General features: G+C 39.4%; 1 protein-coding gene across 7 annotated transcripts in view; it reads left to right on the top strand.

Moving 5' to 3' along the window:
- Window positions 1–26,344, top strand: part of fynb (FYN proto-oncogene, Src family tyrosine kinase b) — a 112,130-nt gene that overhangs the window by 82,819 nt on the left and 2,967 nt on the right. For 6 of the 7 annotated variants that reach the window (XM_051960705.1, XM_051960701.1, XM_051960702.1 and 3 more), the window contains 8 exons: window positions 2,631–2,729; window positions 6,827–6,930; window positions 7,205–7,354; window positions 12,976–13,140; window positions 15,733–15,912; window positions 20,874–20,950; window positions 22,080–22,233; window positions 25,850–25,981. In XM_051960705.1, the coding sequence (XP_051816665.1) occupies window positions 2,631–2,729; window positions 6,827–6,930; window positions 7,205–7,354; window positions 12,976–13,140; window positions 15,733–15,912; window positions 20,874–20,950; window positions 22,080–22,233; window positions 25,850–25,981 (1,061 nt within the window). Of the gene's footprint in view, window positions 1–2,630; window positions 2,730–6,826; window positions 6,931–7,204; window positions 7,355–12,975; window positions 13,141–13,477; window positions 13,634–15,732; window positions 15,913–20,873; window positions 20,951–22,079; window positions 22,234–25,849; window positions 25,982–26,344 lie in introns of all 7 variants that reach the window. The other variant, XM_051960708.1, reaches the window with a different exon arrangement.

The raw sequence follows: 26,344 nt of genomic DNA, 5'->3' as shown, positions 1-26,344 counted from the left end.
CAGACATGGAAGTACAGTAAATTGACCTCGTATATGACGGGGGCAATAGTGCGTATTAAATGGAGTAGCCATGGCACTGCATTACATCAGGGACTACTCTCAAGACTTTCCATAGGTCTATAAATTAATATCTGGGCCTTTTTTGATGGATTTCTGGCTGAATGATTGTCAAGCATCATCTCAGCATTTCATTCCTTTTATTTGTCATCTATCTGATTATTTTAGCAGTGTTGGAAATACCTCCAAGTGGAACCATACCCTTTAAATTTTAGCGGTTTTCAAAAGAAACAAAATAACAGCTCAGACTGAAAGTGTTTTGATGATTGGACAAATGGTAAGACATATTACCATTTTGATGGTCAACCAATGTAGAAACTGACAAAAAGACTACAAGCTTATTAAATTTGGGATTCATGGTGTCACAGTGCATTACTTTACCCTTTTTCTTTTTCAGACCTGTCAAATATCAATATTTCATCTACCGATAAATGTGTTTTCATGCATTTTAAGGCTACTACTAGTTCAACAATCCAAATATGTCAAATAACACGGTCCAAATAAACGGTTTTTAAGACTTCTAAAATGTGACAATGGGAGGAAGTCGGAGGTGTAATGGACTTTATGAGTTGAGTAAAAAATAAATAAGAGAAATGTGAGAAAGGGAGGATGATAGGACATGAACAGCAGATTGTTGGACAGATGAAAGAGTTTTAGGATGGATGGGCCTGGTGGTTAGAGAGGAAGATATGCACAGAGGACATCAGAGAAAGACACTAATGGCTATGTGGGCGTCCAGTCTGAGAGGTCTTCAAGGAAATTCTCCTCCTTCCTCCTCTGCTCTTCTTTCACTGAAAAGACATTTAGCCGACACCCCTTTCAAAGCTGTGAACCCTGATTCATGTGTTTCCAGCATCACACACAAGCAGCTGAGTGCAGAGGCTAAAAAAGCAGCCCAGAGACAAAAAACAATATGATATTCTAGCTTTATCTGTCTGAATAGAATAATTGAGCATTTTAGGATGAACTCTTTCTGTATGTAAATTTCATAACCTTGATGTCTGTGCTTTAGGCTTTGGGTTGCAAAATGGTTAGCTTAGCTTAGCAAAAAGTCTGAAAGCGAGGGACATCTGCATGCCTGGTTTTTCCCAAAGTTCAAAAGGAAGTAACATAGACATGATGGTCTGTTAGTACTTCCAACTAATAACGTATGTCCGAGAGAGGGTGTCACACATTGGCCTCAGTTTGACCAAATAATAACTGAGTAGCATTAGGTAGGAAAAAAATCTTGGATTTTTGTTTCATAAAGTGAGAGGAGATTGAAACAAATCCCATGTCTGTGCATTAGCTGAAAGGTAACTTAGCTTAGCAGAAAGAATAACTGATTAGAACCACTGTGTCCAAAGTAAGAAAAAATAGTGCCAACAAATGTAAAGTTGACTCATTCACATGTTGTATCTTTATTTAAATCATATCTAAAGTCAAAGAAACAACTTTATAATCTGTATATTATTTCCCTAAAACAGTACTTCAAAATGTGCATCAGATTGAGTCATGGAAACATCACCATCTACCTTTCAAATTACTTTTTCTATATCGGTTAGAAAAACAAAATGTGTTGATTATTAGTCAGCTGTAAAGGTGTTTGTATGGTTAGATTTTATTTTGTTCCTTTGGACTAAATGGTAACCTCCAGGGCTGAAAATTTTCAAAGTTCCAAAAGCTGCAGTTCAACAAATGGCCACTCGAGGCTGCCTGCTAAAGCAGATCAGTCCCCATAGACTTCTATATTATAATACCCAACTTTATCAGAGAAATAGACATGTTTACAGCCTGGTGCAAAAAATGGTTTTGGTTTTTACAGCTTATTTCCCTGTTTATGCCGATTGTAAGGAGGACATATTTTAATATAACTCACCCATTTAAATAGTTTAAAGGCTTAAAGTTATGCATAACTCAAGGTGGGTGCTATGACAGGACAGTCCATAACTAAGAGACCTTTACATTGTGTGATCAGCTGTATTCATACTCCCCCTCTTTACTTAATTTAGGATTATCGTGAGTTAGGAGGAGTCCTGAGCTGCAAATATGGTGAATAAATATTGTTGTATTCTATTTAGTTGATCAATTTAAGGAACTAGTTGACAGTTTGGCATTATAACCTTAATGGAAGATGTTGTGAAGTGGATATTTGTTGGTGGAATTTACATTTTGTCCTTTTTCAACTCCCTTTCAGTTATGTGTGTTATTTTAGGAACACATCGTATATTTTATTTATATTTTCAACTTGGGAATATACAATTACCAAAAAAGGCATCTCTCCAAAAGGTGTTGAGCTGCAACTCTTTCGCATTGCTTTTGGCAGATTCCTGGTTGTCCTTCAGCCATACAGTGTTTCTACATTTTCCCTGTGGCTGGCTGCAGGGCTAAACTAACCCCGAACTGCCTTTCTTGAGCTACATGTTGGCTTCTGCTCAGAGTCCTATATGTTTTCCACATGGACATTATTAGGGAGCAAGTCAAACTGAAGCTGCTTTGATGTTTTGAGTGCAACAGAGCATGTCAGCCCAAATGAAATCAACTTATTAATGTGCTTCTTCTGTTTTTGCTCTTTTCCTTCTTCTCTGTTTTAGTGAAGGGGACTGGTGGGACGCTCGCTCGCTCACCACCGGTGGCAGCGGCTACATTCCCAGTAATTACGTGGCTCCAGTGGACTCCATCCAGGCTGAAGAGTAAGTTGTGTGTGTGTCTGTGTGTCTGTCTGTCTGTCTGTCTGTGTGTGTCTGTCTGTCTGTCTGTCTGTCTGTCTGTCTGTCTGTCTGTCTGTCTGTCTGTCTGTCTGTCTGTCTGTCTGTCTGTCTGTCTGTCTGTCTGTCTGTCTGTCTGTCTGTCTGTCTGTCTGTCTGTCTGTCTGTCTGTCTGTCTGTCTGTCTGTCTGTCTGTCTGTCTGTCTCTGTGTCTGTGTCTGTGTCTGTGTGTCTGAATACACTGGACAGGACCAGCGAGTTTCATCAAGAATGGGCTCTGAAGTAGCTCAAGATTAGTAGATGTGAGGCTGCAAACTGACAGCCGCACGTGTGGAGTTAACCTTCTGAAGAATGAAGTCCAGGAGAAAAAGTCATCCCACAGTTTCTACTCTCCCTCCCAAGATGGGCATTTCTGCTGGCCTGATAAAATGACATTTATGTGACACTATAAAGGGATGGATTTAGAATTTTAAATGTCAGCCAGACTGCGGGCGAGAGGTAAATATATATCCAACATGGTGGAGACATTTTTGTTACATAGTTCATTGAGTGGATATATTTTTCCGTGTGGCTGAAGTCAGAAAGAACTCCTACACCGGCACGTTTCATTCTGATATATAGTGCACATAAAAAGTATTCACCTCCTTGGAGGATTTTCCCTTTCACTGCTTTTCTGCACTGAATTATGATCAAGACATATGGGCTTTTGGATGAGAGTTTATAACAAAAGGAGAAACATTCTTTGATATCAACGTGGAAACAGATTTCTACAAAGTAATGTTGGATAATTAAAAATGGAATATAAGTGATTCTATAAATATTCGCCCGCTTCAAGCCAGAAATAAACAGCTGCACCATGGCTACAATCACAACATAGAGCCTGTGAGGTTAGATCTCAATCAACCTTGCACATCTGGACACTGCAGTTTTCCCTTATTCTTCTTTGCAATACTGTCAGGTTATGTGACATAATGAGTGAACAGCTCTTTTGAAATCCAGCTAAATATTCTCAATAGGATTGAGGTCTGGGCTCTGACCCTGCCACTCCAGAACATTCACCTCCTCATTTCCCTTTGACAAGAAAGACTCTTTCATGTCCAACTGAAAACAGATTCCTACTAAGTAATGAAAAATAATAAAAAGTATAAAATGTAAAATAATTGGATTAATTCACCCATTTAAGCCAGTATTTATAGATACATGTTTGGCCACAATTACACCATTGAACCTTTGTGGATAGGTCTCATTTTGCCCCATTCTTCTTTGCAAAATTGCTCAAGCTCTATCAGGTTACACAGGGATCCTGAGTAAACAGCGTTTTTCAGGTTCAGCCACAAATTTACAGTTGGACTGAGGTTTGGGCTCTGACTCAGCCTCTCCAGAACATCCACACTGTTGTCTTTAAACTATTTCTGTGTAGCTCTCTATGCTTCAGGTCATTGTCTTACTAGAAAACAGCTCTTCTCCCAAGTTTTTGAGGACAGTCTGCATCTGGCAGATTCACACATGAACCACATTCCTTCCATTTCTTAATGATGGATTTAACGATAGTCCAAGAGATCTTCAGTAATTCAGGAATTTTCTTGAATCCATCTACTGACTCTGTGAATTAGGAGTACTCATTCAGCAGTGACTGGACTTTCCAGATACAGGTGTCTTTATGGTAAAATCACAGACTGAGTACACTCAAATGATCTCCATTTCAATAACTGCATGACTTCTAGCAGCAATTGACTGAATTTGTTTTGAATTGGGTGAGTAACTGTAAAGGAGGCTATTCAGTCACTATTTTTTTTTGTTTTAGATTTTTATTTCGTTTACTTTGTAGGGATATATTTTCACTTGGAGATTAAAGTGACTTGGTGATTGGCACTTTCACTTTGCAGCTAGAAGATCCTCTGTTCGTGTGTCTCAGCCTGGCGTCTTTCTGTATGGAGTTTGCATGTTCTCCCTGTGCATGCGAGGGTTTTCTCTGGGCACTCCCGCTTCCTCCCACATTCCAAAAATATGCTGAGGTTAATTGGTGGTTCTAAATTGTCCGTAGGTGTGAATGTGAGTGTGATTGTCTGTCTCTATGTGTAGCCCTGTGACAGACTGGTGACCTGTCCAGAATGTCCCCTGTCTTCGCCCCAAGTCAGCTGGGATAGACTCCAACCCCCCATGACCCTAATGAGGATAAAGCATAAAGCAGTGTATAGATAACGGATGGATTAAAGTGTCTTTTTTTGTGAAATCTTTTCCAAAAAGCCTATTCGTATTGACAGTGATTTAATTTTGAAAACACGTTAAAAGAAGCTGAATACTTTCTGTAGGCACCAATATAATCTCCCCTGTCTGTTTCAGAATGTGTGTGTAGTCTTTAGTCAGAATAATCTTTCTGGGTACAAATTTAGTTAGTTCACTGTGAGGTAAAATCTCGTCATGAGCCCAGTGGAGCATGCTGGGCTTAAAAACAGAGAGGAGGTGTAGCTCAGCGCCTCTTATCAACACACATCTACCTCTGTGAAAGACGCACGTTGGTGTCGCAGCGCTCACATTTCTGTATCCTTTTTTTTCTGCTCCCATTGCAGTTTCGTTCCATATGTGAACCACTTTGAAAATTTGGGTTTTCAGGATTTACTGAAAAAAAGTTTCACTTCTACCTCAGGATTTTCTTTTACATTTGGTTTCAGTGGCACAAGAAATATCTCCTCAATATGACTGGAAGTTTCTGCTGCTTTGCTATTATATAATAAATATTTAGCTGTTTATGCATTGGTCAGCTGGGTTTTTAGCTGGTTGTAGTCTGTCTGACAGGTTATGGTACATGTTCACAGAGGAGATTTTGAATGTGAGGGATTCCACCATTTCCCAGCATTGACAGGAAACAAATAGAGGTTACAACCTAGAAACACTAGCTGCACCCGGCTGGAAAAATGCTTCACTCATGGGCTGTCTGCACCCAGATAACACACCAGACAAACAGTACACCTTGTTTGGAAAATTTCTGTCGTATGATAAAAGTAGTTGACCAAAATGTGTTTCTGAAGACCTTAAAGGAGAGAAAAAAGGCATGCAGCTGTTAAATCTGTCTTGATACTCGATTGAGAAACGAAAAGTTTTAAAGTTTCTCAGGAGTTTTCGGTGTCAGGAGTTGCATTAATCACTAGACGTCAACTTCATGCAAATGATGAGCAAGCAATGACAAGCCTTTTCTCTAGAAATGTTTCACAAGTCTACCAGAATGCATTGCACTGCTGCTTAGATAGACAATAGATCCTGTGGGCATCTACCATTAGAGTCTAATGCTAATACACAAACCCCAAAAAACAACAAAGCTAATATTCTTGAGGCTGAAGTTGAAAACAATCTAAGGACTACTATCAAGGTTGTCCTGAAGATAATGAATGAAGTAGTGCGACGGACAGTGCACTAAAATGGTCTTTATGGACCAAGAAAGGCCCCCTGCTTCAAACAAAGCATGTAAAAGCTTGTCTGACCATTGCAAAAATGTAGCCATCGGATGTTCAAACAGACCATTCTCTCTAACGGTCTAAAGTGTTTAATATTGTTTCCAATGTTTCTGAGTTTTTGTTTTTTAACCAGTTTTCTGACTGTAAAAGTCAACTTGTTTGTGACATTTCGGTAATTTTCAAGTCAATCCAAGACTTGTTATGGAAAAGACCAAAGAGATCGGTGAGGACTTGACACTGTAAATGCCAAAAAAGGAAAAGGTATAAAAAACGTTCAGTCCCAAACTTCGACATATAGAAATTTGGGACTGAATTGACAATCTTCTGAAATCTTACCTCAGTCCTACCTATTACCAAGCTAATAATGGACACTGTCCTGAAGAAAAAGTCCTGTGTTTCAGCTTTAACTTGTGTAATTCTTATGAAGTGGGAATTTTGTGCCACATAGGTAGAATTACTGTGAATTTCTCAGAATGGCCTTCAGCCACTTCCCAGGAAATTGAAGCACAGTGAAGTGACATCATGTATGACTTTGAACAAAAGAAAAAGTGGAGTGTGAAGAGAAGTGGCTGCAGTGTATCTCAACTCTTTGTGCTGTTTAAGTTCACACATTTTCTTCTGTAATTGCAGCTGGTACTTTGGTAAACTGGGCCGTAAGGATGCAGAGAGGCAGCTGCTGTCCACTGGTAACCCTCGAGGCACCTATCTCATCCGAGAAAGTGAAACCACAAAGGGTAAAAAAAAAAAAAAACAAAAAAAAACACACAGACTAACCAGCCGACATTACAGCGTGTGTGTGTGTGTGTGTGTGTGTGTTAAGGCCGTGACAGATTTACTACCTATGGGAACAGATGATGGAATTATAAGTAGAACTTTTGAGAAGAACTTTTTTGAGCTCGTAGTTTGTGATTTCTGAATGACTGATTAGTTGTTTCTGTAACAGTGAGTATTGAAAAGTGTTTATTGATTCGGGCTTCTTCCCCTTGAACCTTGGTCTGTGTCCTCCAGGTGCCTTCTCCTTGTCCATACGGGACTGGGACGATGTGAAAGGAGACCACGTCAAACATTATAAGATCCGCAAGCTGGACAGCGGCGGCTACTACATCACCACCAGGGCTCAGTTCGACACATTGCAGCAGCTGGTTCAGCACTACTCAGGTAAATAGAACTGAGCCTTTCAGTGGCATTTACACTGCTTAATATTGTGATTTTAACAGAGTACAACTCGACTCTTTCTGTTCTGTTTGTAGGTGCACTGGTCCACTTAAAAATCTCTTCATTTTTAGTCGTGTTCTGGTCTTTATAGGTCATAATCTGTTCCATTTTTTGGATGTAATCCTGTTTGTTTCAGGCCAGTTCAGATCCAGTTTTAAATGTAATGTGAATGATTTAGGATTTCTTTTTTTATTTTAGTTGATGTATCGTACAGATGATGTCCAATTACTTTTAAATTATCTGGAGTTTTTTTGGATCATTACCTGGTTAGTTTTGTAATTCCGGTGAATTTTAGGACCTGATCAGTAGCAGGATGTGAGATTTGAGGTTGATTTAAAGAAATCAGGTGAGAAGTATCATAGCACATATTACAGTACTGCTATTGTTGCAGAGGTAAATGATAGGATGTGTTCTCGTGAATCCAAAAATGCTTTCCGGCATAATGTTGTTTATTTTTTAGACACTTTCTGTTTCATTTTGAGATGTGGATTTATTTCCATTAATCCTTGAGTGCATTCTGGTTCTGGATTTTACAAATTAATTTGAAAACTTCAATGAAAAATCTGGTTAGTTTAGCGTGTTATTCGAATTTTAGGATGCATTGAGATTGATTTTAAGACTTTACAACAAGAAAAAACCTACATAATACGATACTACTACTGTTGTTTGTACATATTTTGGTTTTAAGGAAATCTGTAGTTACTTTTTGGCTAAATTCTGAAAGGCAGTAGAGAAAAGTGGGACTGAAACATTGGCCATATTTAAAACTGTATTTGACAGCATAGCATTTGAGAGGAGACTTTGAATCTTTGGATATAAAGAATTTAATTCCACAGACATGACGCTGTTCTTGTGTGATTTAAATTACAAATTGTTTAGTGGAGCTTGTACCTGTAAAATTACAAGAATATGTTGTGTAAATTAGGCTTACCACTACCAAAGCAGCCCCTCAGTGGTCTGGATGAGGGTACAAATACATGAAGGATTGCATTGCCCGCTCCCTGTTAAAAAGGGAAACGGGCAGATTGCCAAAAGAGAAATTTGTTGTGATGGAGACGGAGCGTTGACTCTGTGACCCCATTTGCGAAAGCCCAAATAGCCAAACCCTCTCTTCTGTCTGGTGTCCGTTTCCTTAAATTGATCCAGAATGCATTAAGCAGACACTGTTACGCCGTATAATTGCATTTTGTCTGCACATCGTCACATACAGGAATAAAAGGTGGCTGTTAGGATGAGGCGCAAATAGAAACACACGGAGAGCTACTGTGTGAAAGAATAGCTGCCTTTGATGCATCTCAATTCACATTCATTTTTAATGCTCGACGAACAAGAAACATGATGTTGCAGTGAGAGCAGAAAGCCACTCTGTTCGCACCTTTCTCGAGCCAGGGGAGACGGAGTTAGCGAGTGTGTTAGTTTCAGTTTTGTCCAGATGTGTGTGTTGAGCTTGTTGTAGATGGATGTTGCATCTGTGCGCTGACACTCAGGCTGACACGGCCATTATTGGTTTATTTTTACTCATGCATTCAGTTTTTCTTCTCTTGTCTCTCTGGACTTTGCTCCTATTTGTGCGTCTTTGTGTTGTCGTAACAATGATGTATATCTGAGTCTGTGTTCTCATTTGTTCTGGTTTATCAGACCCGTTCTCTCTCTCCCTCTCACTGAGAAAAGGATATTTTTCCTGACATGCCCCAATTGGCACATTGACGTATCGATCTTTAAGCCCTAAAATCAACACCAATAGATTTTGTGTATGTGTTTGTGTCATGGCACATTAACCGTCCCTTTGCATTTTATCACCGCTCTAGATGACGTATGGAGCCGACGACACACCTTCGAAAATGACCTTGACTCTTTTCAGGGCTTGTGCTTTTACTGCTTTCTGCTTTCCTCTGTTTTTCCTGCCATTTAAGAGCTAAAAGGCATATCTGGCATCATGTTCTGTCGCTGTTCTTCAGATCAACTGAAGGGGTCAGAAAGCAAAAACACGTGTGCCCTTGAGAGTCAGCGAGGCTGCAAGACTGAAGGCCAGACACACTTAAAGCGAGACAATGAAGCAGAGGAAGAATAGCAGAGGCTGATGGGGATGCTAATAAATGAAAATAAGAAACCGTTTAACTTAACTCATCTCTGTGAGCTCAAATAGCACACACACTAATACATTTTTATTTTAAAATGCCTGCAGTTCACACACTATGGATTGACCCCGTAAAACACTTGGAAACACTGCTGATTCTGTTTTGGTCTGAAAACTCAAAGCTTGACTTTTAGTCTGGACAGGCAGAATCGAAGACTCGGTTTTTTCCAACATTTTCAAAAATGCAAAAATAGAGCTTTTATTAGACATTTTTGTTCTGGAAGAATAAAGAAAAAGAAGCATAAACAATTAGAACACAGTGATAAAAAAAATAGTAAAATCAAGTAGGAACACTATAACAAGACAAAACATAACTAAAAACAATACAGACACAAAAAATGCGACAGGTAAGTCAAACACAAAAGTTTAAAAACAAAACACACAGATTAAATATATCAAAGAGAACAAATTACAGTTCAAAATGGAAAAAAACAGCTCATTCTTATCATTAATACGAGCCAAAATAAATTGTCAAGATGGATACTTTACTACTCAAAATAATTTACATTAATAACAACAACAACTGATCACAATCGTGCAAGATCATACAACAATTCATACAAAGAACTGCCAAATTACACATAGACAGCAGTAACAATTGATTTTAGAAATATCTAAAATTGACCTGTGTTTTGGATATTAATAAAAAGTGATATAAAACATTAGTTTTTAAAAGTAAAAACTGCCTAGTCCAATTAGGGATTCTGTAAAATAAGAGGTAATTTAGAGGTAATAAATAGTCTTTATGAACTAACACATGCCAAGTTAAGAGTTAAAAATACACTTCTCAGGTGTCGTTATTGATAGAAGAACAGAATAGAAGTCGCCACTCACTGATAAAACATTCATAATCTAGTTTGGCGTGTTGAATACAACATTTTGCCACAGACTTTAGCAGCAACACAAAGGACAGATTCTTCCTTCCAAATAAAACGAGCTCTCATTGAGCAGTAATGGCCTGAACTCATTAAAAAGCACTCTCATTCCACATTCACCGTTTTAAGCTGCCATCTCTTTCTGAGAAACGCAGTGTTTTCATGCTCGCTGTGTGGCTCCGGTCCACATATTGACAGGTTTTATGACAGCCGGCACAGTGAACACAGAGCTGTATTGATGTTTGAGCGGAGCAGCTGAGGCAGCAGGCAGGTGGCCCAGATGGGCTTTGATGGCCGAGTCGCAGGTTGAACACTCCCAAGGGTGAGACGCAGGCCTTTATCTTGTCTTTACTGCCCCGTGCAAACACCCTGGGGTCTTATCACCGGCGGCGGAGGGGTGAGAGAAGGGGAGGCGGTATCACTTTGTCACTGCGGTGCTGGAAAAGACAGAGGGGTGTTGTCTCGTTATCAGTGTGAAGGTACCAGCGGAAACTCTCCCCTAATCCACTGGCTTAATCAATCAAGGGCAAACATGAGAGCTTCCTCCAGAGTCAAAGCAAGAGATGTTTGATTTCGCCACACAGGCAGCATGGTGTCATCAGCTAAAGTGACGGCGAGCAGGGCTGATCGAAGTGGGAACAGCTGGAGTAGCACTCAGTTGCCTAAACAAGCCGTGTTGTTAATGCCCCTCGTGGTGCAGAAAGTCCCTGAGCTCCATCTCCTTGTTTAACCAAACCGTGGGTACACTGACGGCCGCAGCTATCTCTTTAAATTACCGTCATTATCGTAAAGTGTAGGCAGAGTTGCCATTAGCTGAGGTGAGCCATCACATAGAGCACATACTGTACATTCTCTGTGGCCTGCAGTCCTACTTCAGCGGTAGGACATACTGCAACATGCGAAGGAGAAGAACAGGCCTGCAATAACAGTTCATACCATGTAACCGTGAATCTTGTTTTTTTTAAGGATCCCATGCTAATTGCTGGCCACCAGCTTATAAGACACACACAAATCATGATACACAGACTCACAATGTAATATAGTAACACATCTGTAGATTCCTTTATTTAAAACTTGCTGTCTAGTTATTGATTTAAAGCCCTAAAAACTCATCTCTATGTATCTAAGTTATTTAAAGTCATCTCCATGAAAATAATCCCTTTGTGCCTTGAATTGGCTTGGATGTAACTCTACACTCTTTCTTCCTTTAAAATGTGCAGAACTATGAAAAATATGCCTCTCTCTTTCCACCAATATTACAATATTACAATATTGCAATATTACGGTAATTCAGTCACAAAGGTTACATATGGGAATGAATTCTATAAAAAAGAGTAATGATACAGAAAGTCCAACCAGCACCTTTACAGGATTCATTCTTTGGCTTTGTCATATCATAAACCTTACCTGTCTGAAGCCATGTTTTTGAGACTATCGGTACACTGCAGTTTAGTGTAAATGCTCAGCAATGGTATCCACAGCCAAATTTCACTCATGATCTGTCTTCTAGCATATGATAAGCACAATATGGACAAGGTAACAGATAGAAAAGTACATTTTCTTTGGCGCAGGTCTTTAAGAAGCATCTCTCAATATGAAGGATGCAAATTACTCTCTTAGTCACAACACAAAAAGTCAACTAAACATAGCTCTGATCTGTTCTTACCTTTAACTTTCTGCACAACTTGTAGTCACATTACACAGAGCAGATAGGAAGCAATTATGGAAACAAATTTAAAATGTAGTGAAATGTCTAGTATGTAGAGCCATTATTTTCCACAGCTGGTAACACATGTGGGCTATTGGAAAATGTTTGTGACATTTTTTGGATTCTCCTCACTTCTAGCCATGGTTCTAGGACTTTATGTTGTATATATATCCCAACAAAATACATTCAAAAACTTACAGTTATTATTACGAGAAGACATACCAAAAACAATCGATTCCCCATTTCCCTTTAATGGACCTCAGTAATGCTTCCCTGCCTGATAAATATTCACGTTTCAACTCCCACATCCCAAATTTGCACCTTTTTGCAAAAAATCTGTCAATTACAAGTAAAAAAAACCCTCATGGCGTCATTAGAGCTGTTTTCTCAGCCTTGAAAAAGCTCCTTCAGCGCCACACAAAAGAACATACAGCTGTTTTCACAAACTGACTTTCTATGACTAACAGGGTGTTGTTAAAGTGTGAAATCAGCGGAGTTCCCCTTTTAAGGTGTTAAGACTGTGACTGCACTCGGCCTCATTGCCTGCTGGAGATAAATTCCTGGCATTGCGTTGTGTTTGAAGTGACTTGGCAGCACTTTGCTTGATTTGATGATGAAGACGGATCAGAGAGACACATCAGTCTGATTACTGTTGGATCCTGTGAGCTGGAATCAACCCACATCCAGAAAATAGCAAGAAAGGCACTGATTTTCAGCTTTGATGATTACGCTGCTCTTTGTTTTCCAGTTCTTGTGTTGCTTTTAGCCTTTCCTCTCTCTCCTGCTTAGCTAACTGTCTGTACTTCTTTCCCTGTGCTCTTCATTTGCTGCGCGGCGTTTGCAGACCGAGCTGCCGGGCTTTGCTGTCGCTTGGTGGTTCCCTGCCACAAAGGGATGCCCCGCCTCGCCGACCTGTCCGTCAAAACCAAAGACGTGTGGGAGATCCCACGGGAGTCGCTGCAGCTGATCAAGCGCCTCGGGAACGGGCAGTTTGGGGAGGTCTGGATGGGTACGGATCCAGTCGCCTCCGGAGAACGAGGCCACGTGGAAAGACGCAGCAGAGACACCAGACACACTCCGGAACACCAGCAAATAATCCGGCCTGGGAGGGGATGAGGGGATCAGATGAGAAAAATGGAGCAGGAAATTTGAATAATTCTCAGTTTGGGGACGTTGCCATGGAAATACTCGTGGTTTTTCTGACCCCTTTCCTCCCAAAATCAGCTGGAAGAGCAGCCAGTGTGTCAGGAGACTCTGCTGCCGGCCTCCTTCCATGTGGTCGTCACTGCATGTTCCCCTCCCTGGTAGTTAACCCTGTGTGCCTCCCCTTCCCTCCCCCCTTGTAGAGAGTGCGGATGGTTTGTGCTTTCATTTAACCGGCGTGTGTGTGAACTACATCCCTGACACTGTGGGCTTGAGTCATGATGCCTGGGAGATCAACAGAGACGAACTTGAGTTGGAAGTAAAGCTGGGCACGGGATGTTTTGCTGATGTGTTTTATGGTAAGGAAATCCAAAAACAAAAAAAAGCTACACACACCCTTTTTAAATTGCGACTTTTGGCCACCCTGGAAATACATGCGAAGGCTTTTTATTTATCCTCATCCGTGCATTCTTAAATGTGCCAAGAAACAATTTGCAGTTGTGTTTACCAATTTGAGATGAAAGCAAATGCTTTCTTATCCCTCTCCAGCATTCCCACAGGATTTTTGTGTTGGTTTTTGAACACATAATCCATAAAGTGTCTTTGAAAATCAGCTGCTATTCATGAATGCAGCAGTTTTTTACCTCGGCTATTTCCAGTAATGTGTGTGCTCTGCAGTATGGAACATCAAAATGGTCAGAATGAATTAAATAAACAAGTTGTTATAGATAAATAATCTAACTGGAATAGGAAAGAATGCTCACATATTTGCTTTGTAAATTACATTTCTTGTGCGTGTGCTAATTTATGTTGTGTTGTTTTTAGTTTCAGGAAGTATATCACCTTTAAAAAAACTGAAAAAAACTTCAAATTGTTTTTGACTTTCTGGGAAAAAAGTGAGCATGTGGAAATACCTTTTTTGAATACGTTTAACTCACGTAACTGTGAGCTTCTTTCATTGTCCTCATCTCTGAAAAGCATGAAACATGTCAGATATCAGCTGAAAATAAGAAATACTTACAAGTTTAACAATTGTAAGCAGTTACTGTGGACTTCTCTCGATTTTTCTGTTATAAATGGCCAATGCTTTGTTTTTTCAGCTTCAAGTTTTTTTTAGTGAATACAAAACAGTTGGTTTTGTGTCAAAAACCAATACAGAAAACCACATAGCCTATTTTATTTACAAAAAAGTAGTTAATGGAAACAAGCCTAACTGCATTTTCTTTTTTTCGTAATATTTCAAATGTTCATTTTAAATTTGACAATTTGGTTTGTGCACTAACCACTCAGAAAGGTGTTAGATCTCTTTCTGTGTAAGCAAAAACTCTTTATTCAGCTATTCATACACAGTTTTGGCTGCAACCCTGATTAGCTTTCGAGCTGTCGTCGTTTTATTGCATTTAAATTAAGCCACATATCAAGCGAGCCAGCAGACAATATATATCCATTTTACTATTTAATAATAAACCTGTATTGACAGTAATGACTTCAAACTTCAAGCTCCACATCAGAAATAGATTATTCAATAATTTCACAATTTAATTGCTTGCAGTTTTTTACTCTGTTTCTCACATTTTTCCTCATGTTTTGACTATTCTGGGCTTCCATACTGCAGAGCATATGGTTCACATACTGGGGTTACGGCTTCTACCAGGTGACACCCATCCTCTGATATCATATTACCTCCACACCCAGCAGGTTAACTATCACCCGCTCGGTTCCGACGACCAAAAATGACCGCACAGCCGCATTGCTAAAGAATCCTCCTCTGATTTATGAGCTTACTCTTTAAGTTAAGCCCCCAAACACAAGCAGGCTCAATGTTGGCTGATGCCTACTCTTCCCTTTGAGTCACTACTAATATTCCTGCATGTATTACTGTCACAGAATGAGAGAAATGGAGCAATACTTTATCGGAGTGATTACCGTGATCCATATCTTGTTATGAGCACAGTAGCTGGAGACGGCACACATCGGTGGCGTGTCCTTCCCGTGTTACAGTAACTGACATGCAACCAGTGAGGAGCTTACAGGCTTGCTTTTGTTAATCATCCTACAAAGGATTATCTGCTCCCGTGTTGGTGTATTGTGGCTTACAAAGCCCTGCCGGATCTCTCTCCTCGCTTTTAAAAGCCATTTCAAATCAAGGTCCGCTGTAAATCTCGTACCCATTTAATTATCCGTCAGCCCAACCTCCACGCATGAGAATTAAAGGTGAACTGATTCTCGTACGGTCTCCTGATCTCATTCTGTGTTGCATGTTTACCTCATTGTCATTTCAAAGCCAGACTTTTCCCCTTGTTTTTGACAACAGTCGCCTCTCAGCCGCCAATCATCTCCTCAGGTTAGACAGCGGGGTTGTCAAGTCTCACTTTGAAATGACACAACTTGAATATGAATCGATGTTCCCGCTGTACTGATGCCAGCATTGGTGTGTGTGTGTGTGTGTGTGCGCCAGGAACGTGGAATGGCACCACGAAGGTTGCGGTGAAGACTCTGAAGCCTGGCACCATGTCCCCCGAGTCCTTCCTGGAGGAGGCTCAGATCATGAAGAAACTGCGCCACGATAAGCTGGTGCAGCTCTACGCCGTGGTGTCCGAGGAACCCATTTACATCGTCACAGAGTACATGGGCAAAGGTAGATGGACACACACATGCACAAGACTAGACACTGGAAAAAATGCCCCTCTCAAAGCAAGGAAAAAAACTTATTTCAACGAACTTTTACCTTGAAATAAGTGAAAAAATCTGCCAATAGAACAAGTGAAAAATGGCTTGATAAGATATCTTGAAATAAGATATGATCTTTAGAATATTGAGATCTAAAAATTAGCTGGGAAAACTTACTTTAAGCTCTATTTTACCAGGATTGTCAAGCTTAGGTGTCTTAACCCTCCTGTTGTCGTCATATACGGCACCAAAAATATTGTTTCCTTGTCTGAAAAAAATTGAAAAATTCGGCAAAAAATTCCCCAAATTTATAAAAAAAAATTACAAAATCTTTAGGAAGCAAATTCCTTAAAAGTTTCCCTTTAAATTTTACTTTTTAAAAAAAAAAATCCCAAATTTGACAAGAATTAAAAAAATTGAAAATTGAAAATTGTAACTGTTTTAAAAAAAATTATAAAAATCTCCCAAAAAATCCTAAAAATATCTAAAGTGATTACATATTTATCAGTAAAACTTCTAATATTTTCTAGAAGAACATTAAGAAAAACATCAACCAAAATAATTTTTTAAATTTTTGCCAATGTTCTTAAAGACACATTTTTTAAAAGAATTTTTCCATTAAAAAATGTTCAAAAATTTCCCCAAAAAGTTTTAAAATGTGGAAGTTTTCACTGTGAAAATTATTGTTTTTGTCCTACATTTTCAAACGGATCAATTTGACCCACAGGACGACACGAGGGTTAAAACTAGATAATTTCAAGATTGTTTGACTTAACGAGATATTTAAGATGCGTTGTCTTAAAACAAGTCCCTCCATCTTGCTGAAATGTCACTTGTTAAACGAATTTATCTTAAATCAAGTGGGATGAGACATTTTGAGAAGACAAATAGACTTGATAAGATTTTGAGTTTTTGCAGTGTATGCTCGCTCTTATCTGAAGCATTCAGTTCCTGTGAGTTTTTTTAACTTTTTGTTATGCAGTGCCATAACTTCATTCCCCTGCAGTGTCCCTTCCATGTTATCTAACAGATAACAGAAGTTTAAAAAGTCATATTAAAATGCAAAATCCCCACCAGCAGTCCCTTAAGGCTGCATTGCACCCTAAATACAAAAGTGTAGAATAGAATAAATTAGAATAGAATTCATTTGCACAAAGAAATTAAGCAGCAATCCTGTTAGTGCAGTCACAAAATCAGAAATCACTTTTTCTTAGTGTACAGGAGGAAATGTGCAAGTTATATAAATATAAAAATATGGTTAAATAATAGTATGTACAAGTGCAGCAATGAAAGCAGTGTTTATTTAGCGCATCAAGAACACTATTAAAGACTTGTGTAACTGTGTTGCACCTCTAAATATTGCACAGGTTCAGTATATAAACAGAAGGTGCAAAAAATGTAGATAGATTTTCATATTCTGTCAATGCAACGGTGAGTAAATTGCTGACAAACACTCTAGCTCTTCAGCCATCCAAAGCTGATCATGAATATTTTTAAGTATCTTGAAGATTCAGCTCAATTTGTTTCCGACTGGTGCTGCTAAATATGAGACCTTGAGTCATATTTTTCTGTGTCGTCCAGTCCTTGCAGGTGCTTGTGGGGTTAAATCAACGCTTGTGCTCTGCTTTTCAGTTTTCCCCCTGCTCTGGAAAAAATGCCCCTATCAAAACAAGAAAAAAAAAAAAACTTATTTGAAACAGTAAAATTCTGGTTGATTTTCTTTAAGAACATTCACAAAAAAATCAACCAGAATTTTGCTGGATTTTGGTTGAATTTTTTGTGAATGTTCTTAAAGAAACATTTTTTTTAACATTTCTTTTTTCCACCCAAAAATGTTTAAAAAAAATTCCCAAAAATGTTGAAAATGTGGACATCAGAAGTTTCACTGTGAAAATATATATTTTTTCCCACATTTTCAAACTTTAAAACGGGTCAATTTTAACCCACAGGACGACACCAGGGTTAAACTTAATTAGTTTTCTTATAAATTTCAACTCAAAACAAGATAATTTCAAGATTGTTTGACTTAGCAAGATATTTAAGATGCGTTGTCTTAAAACAAGTCCCTCTGTCTTTCTGAATTTTCACTTGTTAAGTGAATTTATCTTAAATCAAGTGAAATGAGCCGTTTTGACTAAAAATAAGACAAACAGACTTGGTAAGATTTGAATTTTTGCAGTGTAAGCATTGTGTTTGTATCTACTTGCACATTTAACACACAGATGCAGACAAATGGTAGCCTAGCCGCGCTAGACAACCCACGGCAGCAAATTTAATTCTCTGCCAGGGTGGGTCTAGTTACCCTCCATAAGGCTCGAGGCTGGATTCTCCTAAAACTGGCCGGACCAATCACCATGAAGTGTAGAGTCAGAAGGCGGGCGTAACTAAGTGACGACAGAGGCGCAACGATTCTGACAGAAACAACCGGAAACAACTAGCCTAGCCGCGCTAGACAACCCACGGCAACAAATTTAATTCTCTGCCAGGGTCGACAACAAAAACGACAACAGTCGTTGAGCTCCATTAGCACCGACTCTGAATAATCTTTCTGTTAACATGTCTGTAATATACTTGAGCTTCACCCATTGACTGTATAAATAAGGCTTCACCGAACTACCGTATCCTCTGATTTCCGGCGCTCTAGGAGCCTATTCATTGCGCTGATTGGTTGTATACCTACCCAGTTGCTGCAGAGTGATTTGATAGACAACCTTTTAGCCCGCCTCCCTCCCTGTCGAGCGTGCCTAGACCCTTGTGCCTTCAGAACATGGGTCTAGCTTGGCTAGGCTAGACAAATGGCATAGTCAGAGAGAGAAAAAGACATTTCTTGCTAAATTACTTTTGAAAAATAAAAAAACCTCAACCGGGCCCAAGCAGGGAGCTTGACACCACAAAATGCCACAAGCCCATCTGTAAACCCATTAATTTCTCAAGATCCACTGAGTTTGACTTAAGTAGCAGATCTTAGAGCACAGCGCTGATGATTTTACACATCAGCGCTGAGTAAAATCAGCGCTGGACTTTGTGCAGATGTTTGTTGAGGAAACGCACCAAGCCATTAGGAATTTTTAAAAATACACCATTAGGTTTCAAGGTAGAGCATGAAGAGAAAGTAAGACTGAGAATTCTTGGTTTCATCCACTAGCAGCTGAAGAGGAAAACAGGCGAGGTTTGTAGGGCAAACAGGAGGAAATCTGAATGTATAGTTGATGGAGAAAGTTCATAGTAATCCCTCAGTAGAAAGGATTTTATTTCAGCATCAGATCCCATCTGCTGAGGCTGCACAGTGGCTTGGTCGTTAGCACTTTCACTTTACAGCTAGCAGATCCCCGGTTCACATCCTGGCTTTCTTTCTGCATGGAATTTGCATGTTCTCCTTGTGACTGCATGGGTTTTCTCTAGGTTCTACGGTTTCTTCACCACAATCCAAAGACATGTTCAGGTTCATTGGTGGCTTTAAATTGTCAGTAGGTGTGAATGTGAGTGTGATTGTTTGTCTCTATATGTAGCCCTGTGATAGACTGGTGATCTGTCCAGGATGTCCCCCGTCTTCACCCTAAGTCAGCTGGGATAGACTCCAGCCCCTGTAACCCTAATGAGGATTAAGTGGTGTATAGATAATGGATGGAAGGATCCCATCTGCTTGTAGCACTGCTGAGTCTGAGTCCAAATTCTTTAATATGTCTTCACTGACAACAATCTCTGCAGCCATCAGAGGAAAACGGCAGCAGCACATGCCGACCAGTCACTTCTTGTACTCCCTAAAGGATGTCTCCTTATACTGCAGCCCTAACATGTAGTTTTTAATGCTTATACTTCTGGTCTGCATTACATTTTATTCTGAAATGTCTGCACAGAGCAGTCGGGCATTTGTAGAAGAAAGATTATTCATTCAAATGTGAGGGATTTATCCCCCTAAGATGGAAGAATATATTTAGCAACATAATTACAATCTGCCTATTATAGGTGAGATGGAGATTATATATTTTGTGTGTAAAGGTGAAGCTCTTTGCCGATTAAAAATGAATGGGGTTCATTCTTTCAGAAGCATGAAAATGCTCAATAGAGTTAGCAAATGTGTAGATTAGCTTTTACGTCTTTTTGAATGAAGTTCCTTTGGAAAAGTTAGTCTGCTGCTGGTACTAGAAGAAAAGTCGCCTGATTCTCTGATGACATTTAGATTCATCCTCTTTGGAATGTCAAATGGCTGCAGTAAATGTAGCTGTCAGTATAAACAGTGTTGCTTTTCTCCAATGTGTTGATAATTGGACTAAATAGTTACTTCTCAGTTCTTTCCTTTGTTTGACCTCATCGCAAAAATGTCACACACTAACCCAGTAAAACATACAAAATGGTCTAAATCTAAAGCAATGTGCTCTTTATGGGCATTTTTATGTGCTGGTGTGTAATTAAGTTTATTGCTCTGTGCACAAGCAAGCATGCAGGCTTTGCAAAATATATTTCTTTTAAGCAAAAGTGTTTTTGTTCCACTCCAGTGGTATGGTAGAGCCTTTGTTTCAAAGAGACTGAAGATGATTAAGGCCTTCAAAACATTCTTTCGAAACAGTGGAATTCAGAAACCCCACAAGAAAGAACTGTGGATGCACATTAATCACCAGAGAATGTAAGAATGGAAACTTTGATGTGCATCGCTGTGTCTGTTGCATGCAGGGTCTGCCACATCTAGGTCAAGTTAAGTTGTAGGGAAGAATGAGTTTTGAAAAAGTAGATCCGGTGTGAAATTTAACAAATGTTGAAGCTTTTGGGAGGATCATCAAGTCTAAGGGTCCTGTGTTTTCCTGATGGCATAAAGTAGAATTGAAAAGGCAGATTACAAACGTAATACCTCTGAGATGTTCTGAATATTGCTTGTGGTTTGTAATTTCCAAAAGGGCTCCACTGACCGGCTTCTCTTTATGTCTGCTGTAGGAAGCCTGCTGGACTTCTTGAAGGATGGAGAAGGACGAGGGTTGAAGCTGCCTAACCTGGTGGACATGGCAGCACAGGTGTGATTACGGAACTTAATGTTTTGATACTTTACCCAAATGAACACCACAACTTAGCTACAGGTTTGAAAGACATCACATCTTTAAAAAAATATTGCCAAAGTTGCACCATTTTTAAACTTTCCGACAGTCTTCCTGATCGTACAATTATATGTGAGGGTCAAAGCTTCATGTAAAATCATAATATAACATCAAAATCACTGATTTAAAAAAAAAAAGTGGAACTTAAACCATGTCCACGAACCAGATTTTTTAAAAACTAAAAATTCTGCACTCTTCATTGAAACCAAGACACCACAACTGGCTCAGCTGAGGTCAACAATCATGTTCCTAAAATTCACAGTAACTGATCATATTTCAGCTGAGACATAAATTGCTTCACGGCTACTCCAAAGAGGGCAGAATCTGTTTAGTGCAAACAATTTTTTGTTGTCAAACGTTTAAAATGAGGCATCCAGAATAAGGCGATGTTGATGACACATCACAAATTTAAGCTTAGATTTTGTTCAGAAAGTTTCAAATCCAATGCCTGCTTATGTTTTTACAGTCTGCTTCTATAGTAAATTGTTTAATTTTGGACACGTTCCAAAAATAACTTTCAAACCCAACGGCAGATTTTGAGGTTTAGAAGGGTACAACCTTGAAGTCCCTCGTATTCCTGGTAGTTTTTTGTTTTTTTTTTAATTTGAAACAAACGTAGAAAGGGTTGAGCTATTTTCTGTTCATTTGATAATTTCCAGAATGTGGAGCTGAGAGAACTTCTGCTTCTTCATTAAGAGATCACCTGAGGGCCTGTTCTTTCTGTTCATCTCCATTCAGTTCATAGCGGCGCGTTCTTATTTGACCCAAATGTTTTAGCAGGTAGTAGGTCACATGTAATGGGATATCTTTGGAATTAAACTTTCCTTAACGAGATTTTCTGTAGTCCGCAGGTGAAACTGCACATAGGGCTGCTCGTCTAATCAAAATGTGAGCTTTAGCTTCTGTCGACTGTTGGCTTTTCTAGCACACAAGTACTACTTTTAACTGTATGTTTTCTTTACCAGATGATATTTAATAATGTTTTCATGAAATAAACAGAGATGATGCCAGGAGGACTTCATTAAATGATGCATCTGCGCTGTTTCAGGTTGCAGCCGGCATGGCCTACATTGAGAGGATGAACTACATCCACAGAGACCTTCGCTCTGCCAACATCCTGGTGGGAGACAACCTGGTGTGTAAGATCGCCGACTTCGGCCTGGCCAGGCTCATCGAGGACAACGAATACACAGCTCGGCAAGGTGGGGCCTCCAGCTCCTCTCCCACTAACACACACACACACACACACACACATATTCCGTTTGAAATGCACATTCTTATTGCTGCATGAGGTCATGGAGGAAATTCTCTCAGAGGGATGCAAAATTTGCAGCACACCCACACAGAGATGAGGAGCCTGTGGGGCAGCAATCAGCTCCAAATATTTGCTCAGCGTCACGCAGAAACAGAGAGCAGGCACTCCCTGCCCCAGAGAGTCAGGTTTTATAAGTCTGGGAAGGAGCTTTACTCCAGTGTTGACCTCTGAGAGTGTTTGCAGCCTGATAATCGGCCTGAATTAGCCGTTTTCTGATTGGGAAAGCGATAAATTCACAATCCATGCTGTCATTTTTACTCTGGATTTCTAAAAATACTCAAACATCTCCACAGACCTGTCAAGAGTGGGGTGCTACGGGTAACTGTAGGTCGCTGGCTGATTGGCTGATTCAGCTCCTGTCACAACTCTGGTTCGATTTTTGTTTACTTAAGAAATACACCAACCGATTAGATTCATATTTGACCTTTGAAGTAGCTTGTTGTGTAGTTGCATACATTAAAAGAACAAAACACTGTTCTGTCCTACTCCGAGTACCGTTCAGATAAAAACAATAACAATAAATACGCATAATTACCTATAAAAATATAACTAAGAACTATGGGTTAAAGAGTAGCACAGTGTAGTTGGTATTCAAGTGGATTCTGTCAATCACAATATATTAAAAAGTTATTGTGTTAATTCAGAGCTTTCAGCCACAACTCATTAAGCTGCTCGGTTGTCATGACAACAGCTGAGATGTGTCTGAAAGCTCCTGAAGAGATATTCTTAAGTTGACCATGTGGAAGGAGCTGAACAGCTGTGGCTTCATTACTTTAGTCTGAAATAAATCCAGGCCGCGATTGGCTCACCAGGGTAGAAGCCGTCACTGAGCAGCACCAAACACGAGTGAAAAAATTGTCAAATGAGAAAAAGAAAATCGACAATTACAATTAGAGACAATTATTTTCCCATCATGCATGCAATTTTGCATGAACACAGTCGTGATGTGGCAACCTTGTGGTGCTGATGTGGTGAAGCTGCTGCATCTGATCATAAACCACATTCTGGCTCCAGCAGGAAACTTATCTTTCACGTAAATCAGACTTTACTTGATGTGTGTACAGAAATAGCAAATAAAAGACAATTTAAGACACACACAAAAAAAAATAATCTGAGCTGTCACATTTTTAGTCACTGTGGCTTCATTTTTCACTGACCCTAACCCTAACCAGCACAACCAGGACTAGAAGTAGACAAAACTCAGAAAGGTCTTGTGTAGTTTAATAAAGTTAGAATGATATAAATTGTAAAAACAGAAAGAACAAAAGCTTACCTTCTCTGATATTTTACAAAAAGTGCCCACAGGTGTTGTCAACAAAAATGTGACTCTATATTCTGTAGCTATTTTACCACTTACTTATTATTTTTTCTCCATACTTGTCTCCTATCTGCTCTCTACACAGCCTGCAGTTCAGCTGAAAAATACACAGAATTTTTGTCATGTCACCGTTTCATGCAGTGGATTTACTAATGGCTTTTTAGTTTCACTAATGACAGCAGATTTTTTGGGTTTTTATGGAATATTTTTGCACCAAACGGTTTCTTTTTAAATGAGGCATGTATGATGAAGTTTTTCTGCTGAAATACGATTTTAGGCTTAGCTTTGGTTGTTTTTTGACTGAACAGCACGTCAGGTGATTAGTTCAAGAACCGTTCAAAATCTGATGATTCTTTCTGTTTTTACAACTTCTGACTTTAATAAATGATGTCATTTTTTAAAGATAACATGCCCTTCAGGGTTCAGAGGGTTAAATTAAATGTTAATAAGGAAACTATCCAGTTTACTGTAAATCTCGTCATCTCCCCACTGGTTAGTTTGAGCTCATAACAGCTGTTTCTGTTATTACAGTTTGTCATTGCTCAGCAAATGCTGTCGTCAGTATTGGGATTTTTCTCCACCCCCCCTTTACCAGATGAAATCATTTTGAGCACCACATGTTGTTGGATCTCTGTAGTTGGTACTCTTAGTTTTGAAAAGTCAGACGTCTTGAAAAGCTGTCAGATGCTTTCAGCTGGCATTCAGCCTGACTTTGTTGTTTTGTTTGTACATGTGATTAACCTCCTGAACTCTTATTTTCTGCTTGACTTTTGCATTAAGTAGTTCAGTTTAAACAGTCGTGTGTTCTGTGCCACATACTACTGGAGAGGAATAATAAACATTACTTTATATTTGCCGCCGAGGTTTTTACTCCAGACCGCCACTGTAGCTGTAATGCTGTCGATGACATCTGTAAAGTGTAGTGAGTTAAAGTTTAAAAGAGAAAGAAAGCACCGTGTGGAGACAAGATTCTGGTCGTCAGACTGGACAGTATAATAGAGAAACATGTAGCTGATCTGTAGCAACTCTATTTCAAGTGAGAATTATGCATTAAAACTTATACTGAAGTAAAATATTAAGATCAAAATATACGTAAAGCAACAAAAACAAAAGTACTTTGTATACAGAAGGGCATGTTTCATAGTAATGTATTTTTTGTGTTGTAATTATTGATGCATTACAGATAGATGCTTTATTAATCACAAGGGAAATTCAAGTGTTCAGCAGCTCACATCCAACAACATAAAATAACAAAAAGGCAGGTTAGTAACATTAATACTAAAGGTTTACTATTGGTTAGTTAGTACAGTACTGCACAGATTATTGCTGCTGATAAAAAGGAATACTGATATAAAGATGTACATTTACCAGCTTTAGTATTTTTCTTTAGTGATGTATTTAAATACATTGTCTGTTCTCAGCTCAGATTTTCAGGCTTTGAAAGAATTTAAAGGTGAAATATTCTAAAACGTTAAATGTAGTTTTAAATATCCTTTGGATGTGAGAAAAAAACCATTGCATTTGATGTTGTTTCTTATTAAAATATCCCACAAACTTATTTCATGGTCGTTGTTTTACATTGTTTTTGCTCGTTTTTCTGTTACTCGTTTTCTGTGTGTCGGGTAAAAGCGCTAACCACTTATTTGACTTCAAATCAATGCAATTAGCAAATCGCAAAGGCTGCGTTTTCACATATACATTATGCAGAATGCTGTGTCAACGGTTTTACAAATGCATGTCGTTCTCCTTGTGTGACTTCAAGTCTATTCACTGCAAATTTTGAACTAAAGCTTTATTTAGAAAAGCTCTATATCTGTCAGAAAAATCTTAATTAGATCTTTACAACAAATGGTTCAGCACTAACAGGCATCAGGGCGGTAAATTAAAGTGGGATGTGCAGTTGTGGGTATTAATAAAACTTAATTGATATATGATATGAAAAAAAACCGGACCGTTTGCTTATACGTTTAACCGTATCACCTCTTTTGATGAATAAACTGAAGGAGTCAGTCTGTAAAGTAGGAAGAGAAGCCGCAAATCTCTGAAAGTCAGGCGGCACTGCAGAAAATCAGTATTTTCCACATGGAAGAGGAGGCGGCATGTTTCAGGTTATGTGTGAATTAGCCTGCCGATACAGAATCGCTCTGCTCATTAATGCGAATGTCGTGTCGCTGATCCCCTCCAGGTGCAAAGTTCCCCATCAAGTGGACCGCCCCGGAGGCTGCGCTGTACGGCAAGTTCACCATCAAGTCGGACGTCTGGTCATTCGGCATCTTGCTGACGGAGCTGGTCACCAAGGGTCGGGTGCCTTACCCAGGTGAGGACGGAGTTAAACAGGCTTTCACCTTGAGCCGCCCGATGAGGAGAGTCTGGCCTCGTAGGAAACACTGAGCTGTTACCAAAGCACACACACAGCTCTTACTATGACAACAGGCGGCCCCTCCTGCTGTTAATGGGAGTAAAAGGTTCCTCTTCGCTTGGGTAACCTTCGTTTTTCCCTGCCAGAATGTGAGATAACCCTTAATTACTGCCGCCGGCCTCTGGGACGAGTTAAATTTCTACCAGAAACGAAAAGAAAGAGAATGGGAGAGGCCGTCCCGGGTGTGTGTGGAGTGCAGCTCCATTGCAGGGAGGGAAACACATGTTGGACCAGATGGTGCTGGTGGGCTGCTGGTGCTGC

This window comes from Acanthochromis polyacanthus, chromosome 16 (assembly GCF_021347895.1).
Source record: "Acanthochromis polyacanthus isolate Apoly-LR-REF ecotype Palm Island chromosome 16, KAUST_Apoly_ChrSc, whole genome shotgun sequence".
NCBI lineage: Eukaryota > Metazoa > Chordata > Actinopteri > Pomacentridae > Acanthochromis > Acanthochromis polyacanthus.
The sequence above is the reverse complement of the archived record's forward strand: the minus strand, read 5'-3'. Positions and strand labels throughout refer to the sequence as shown.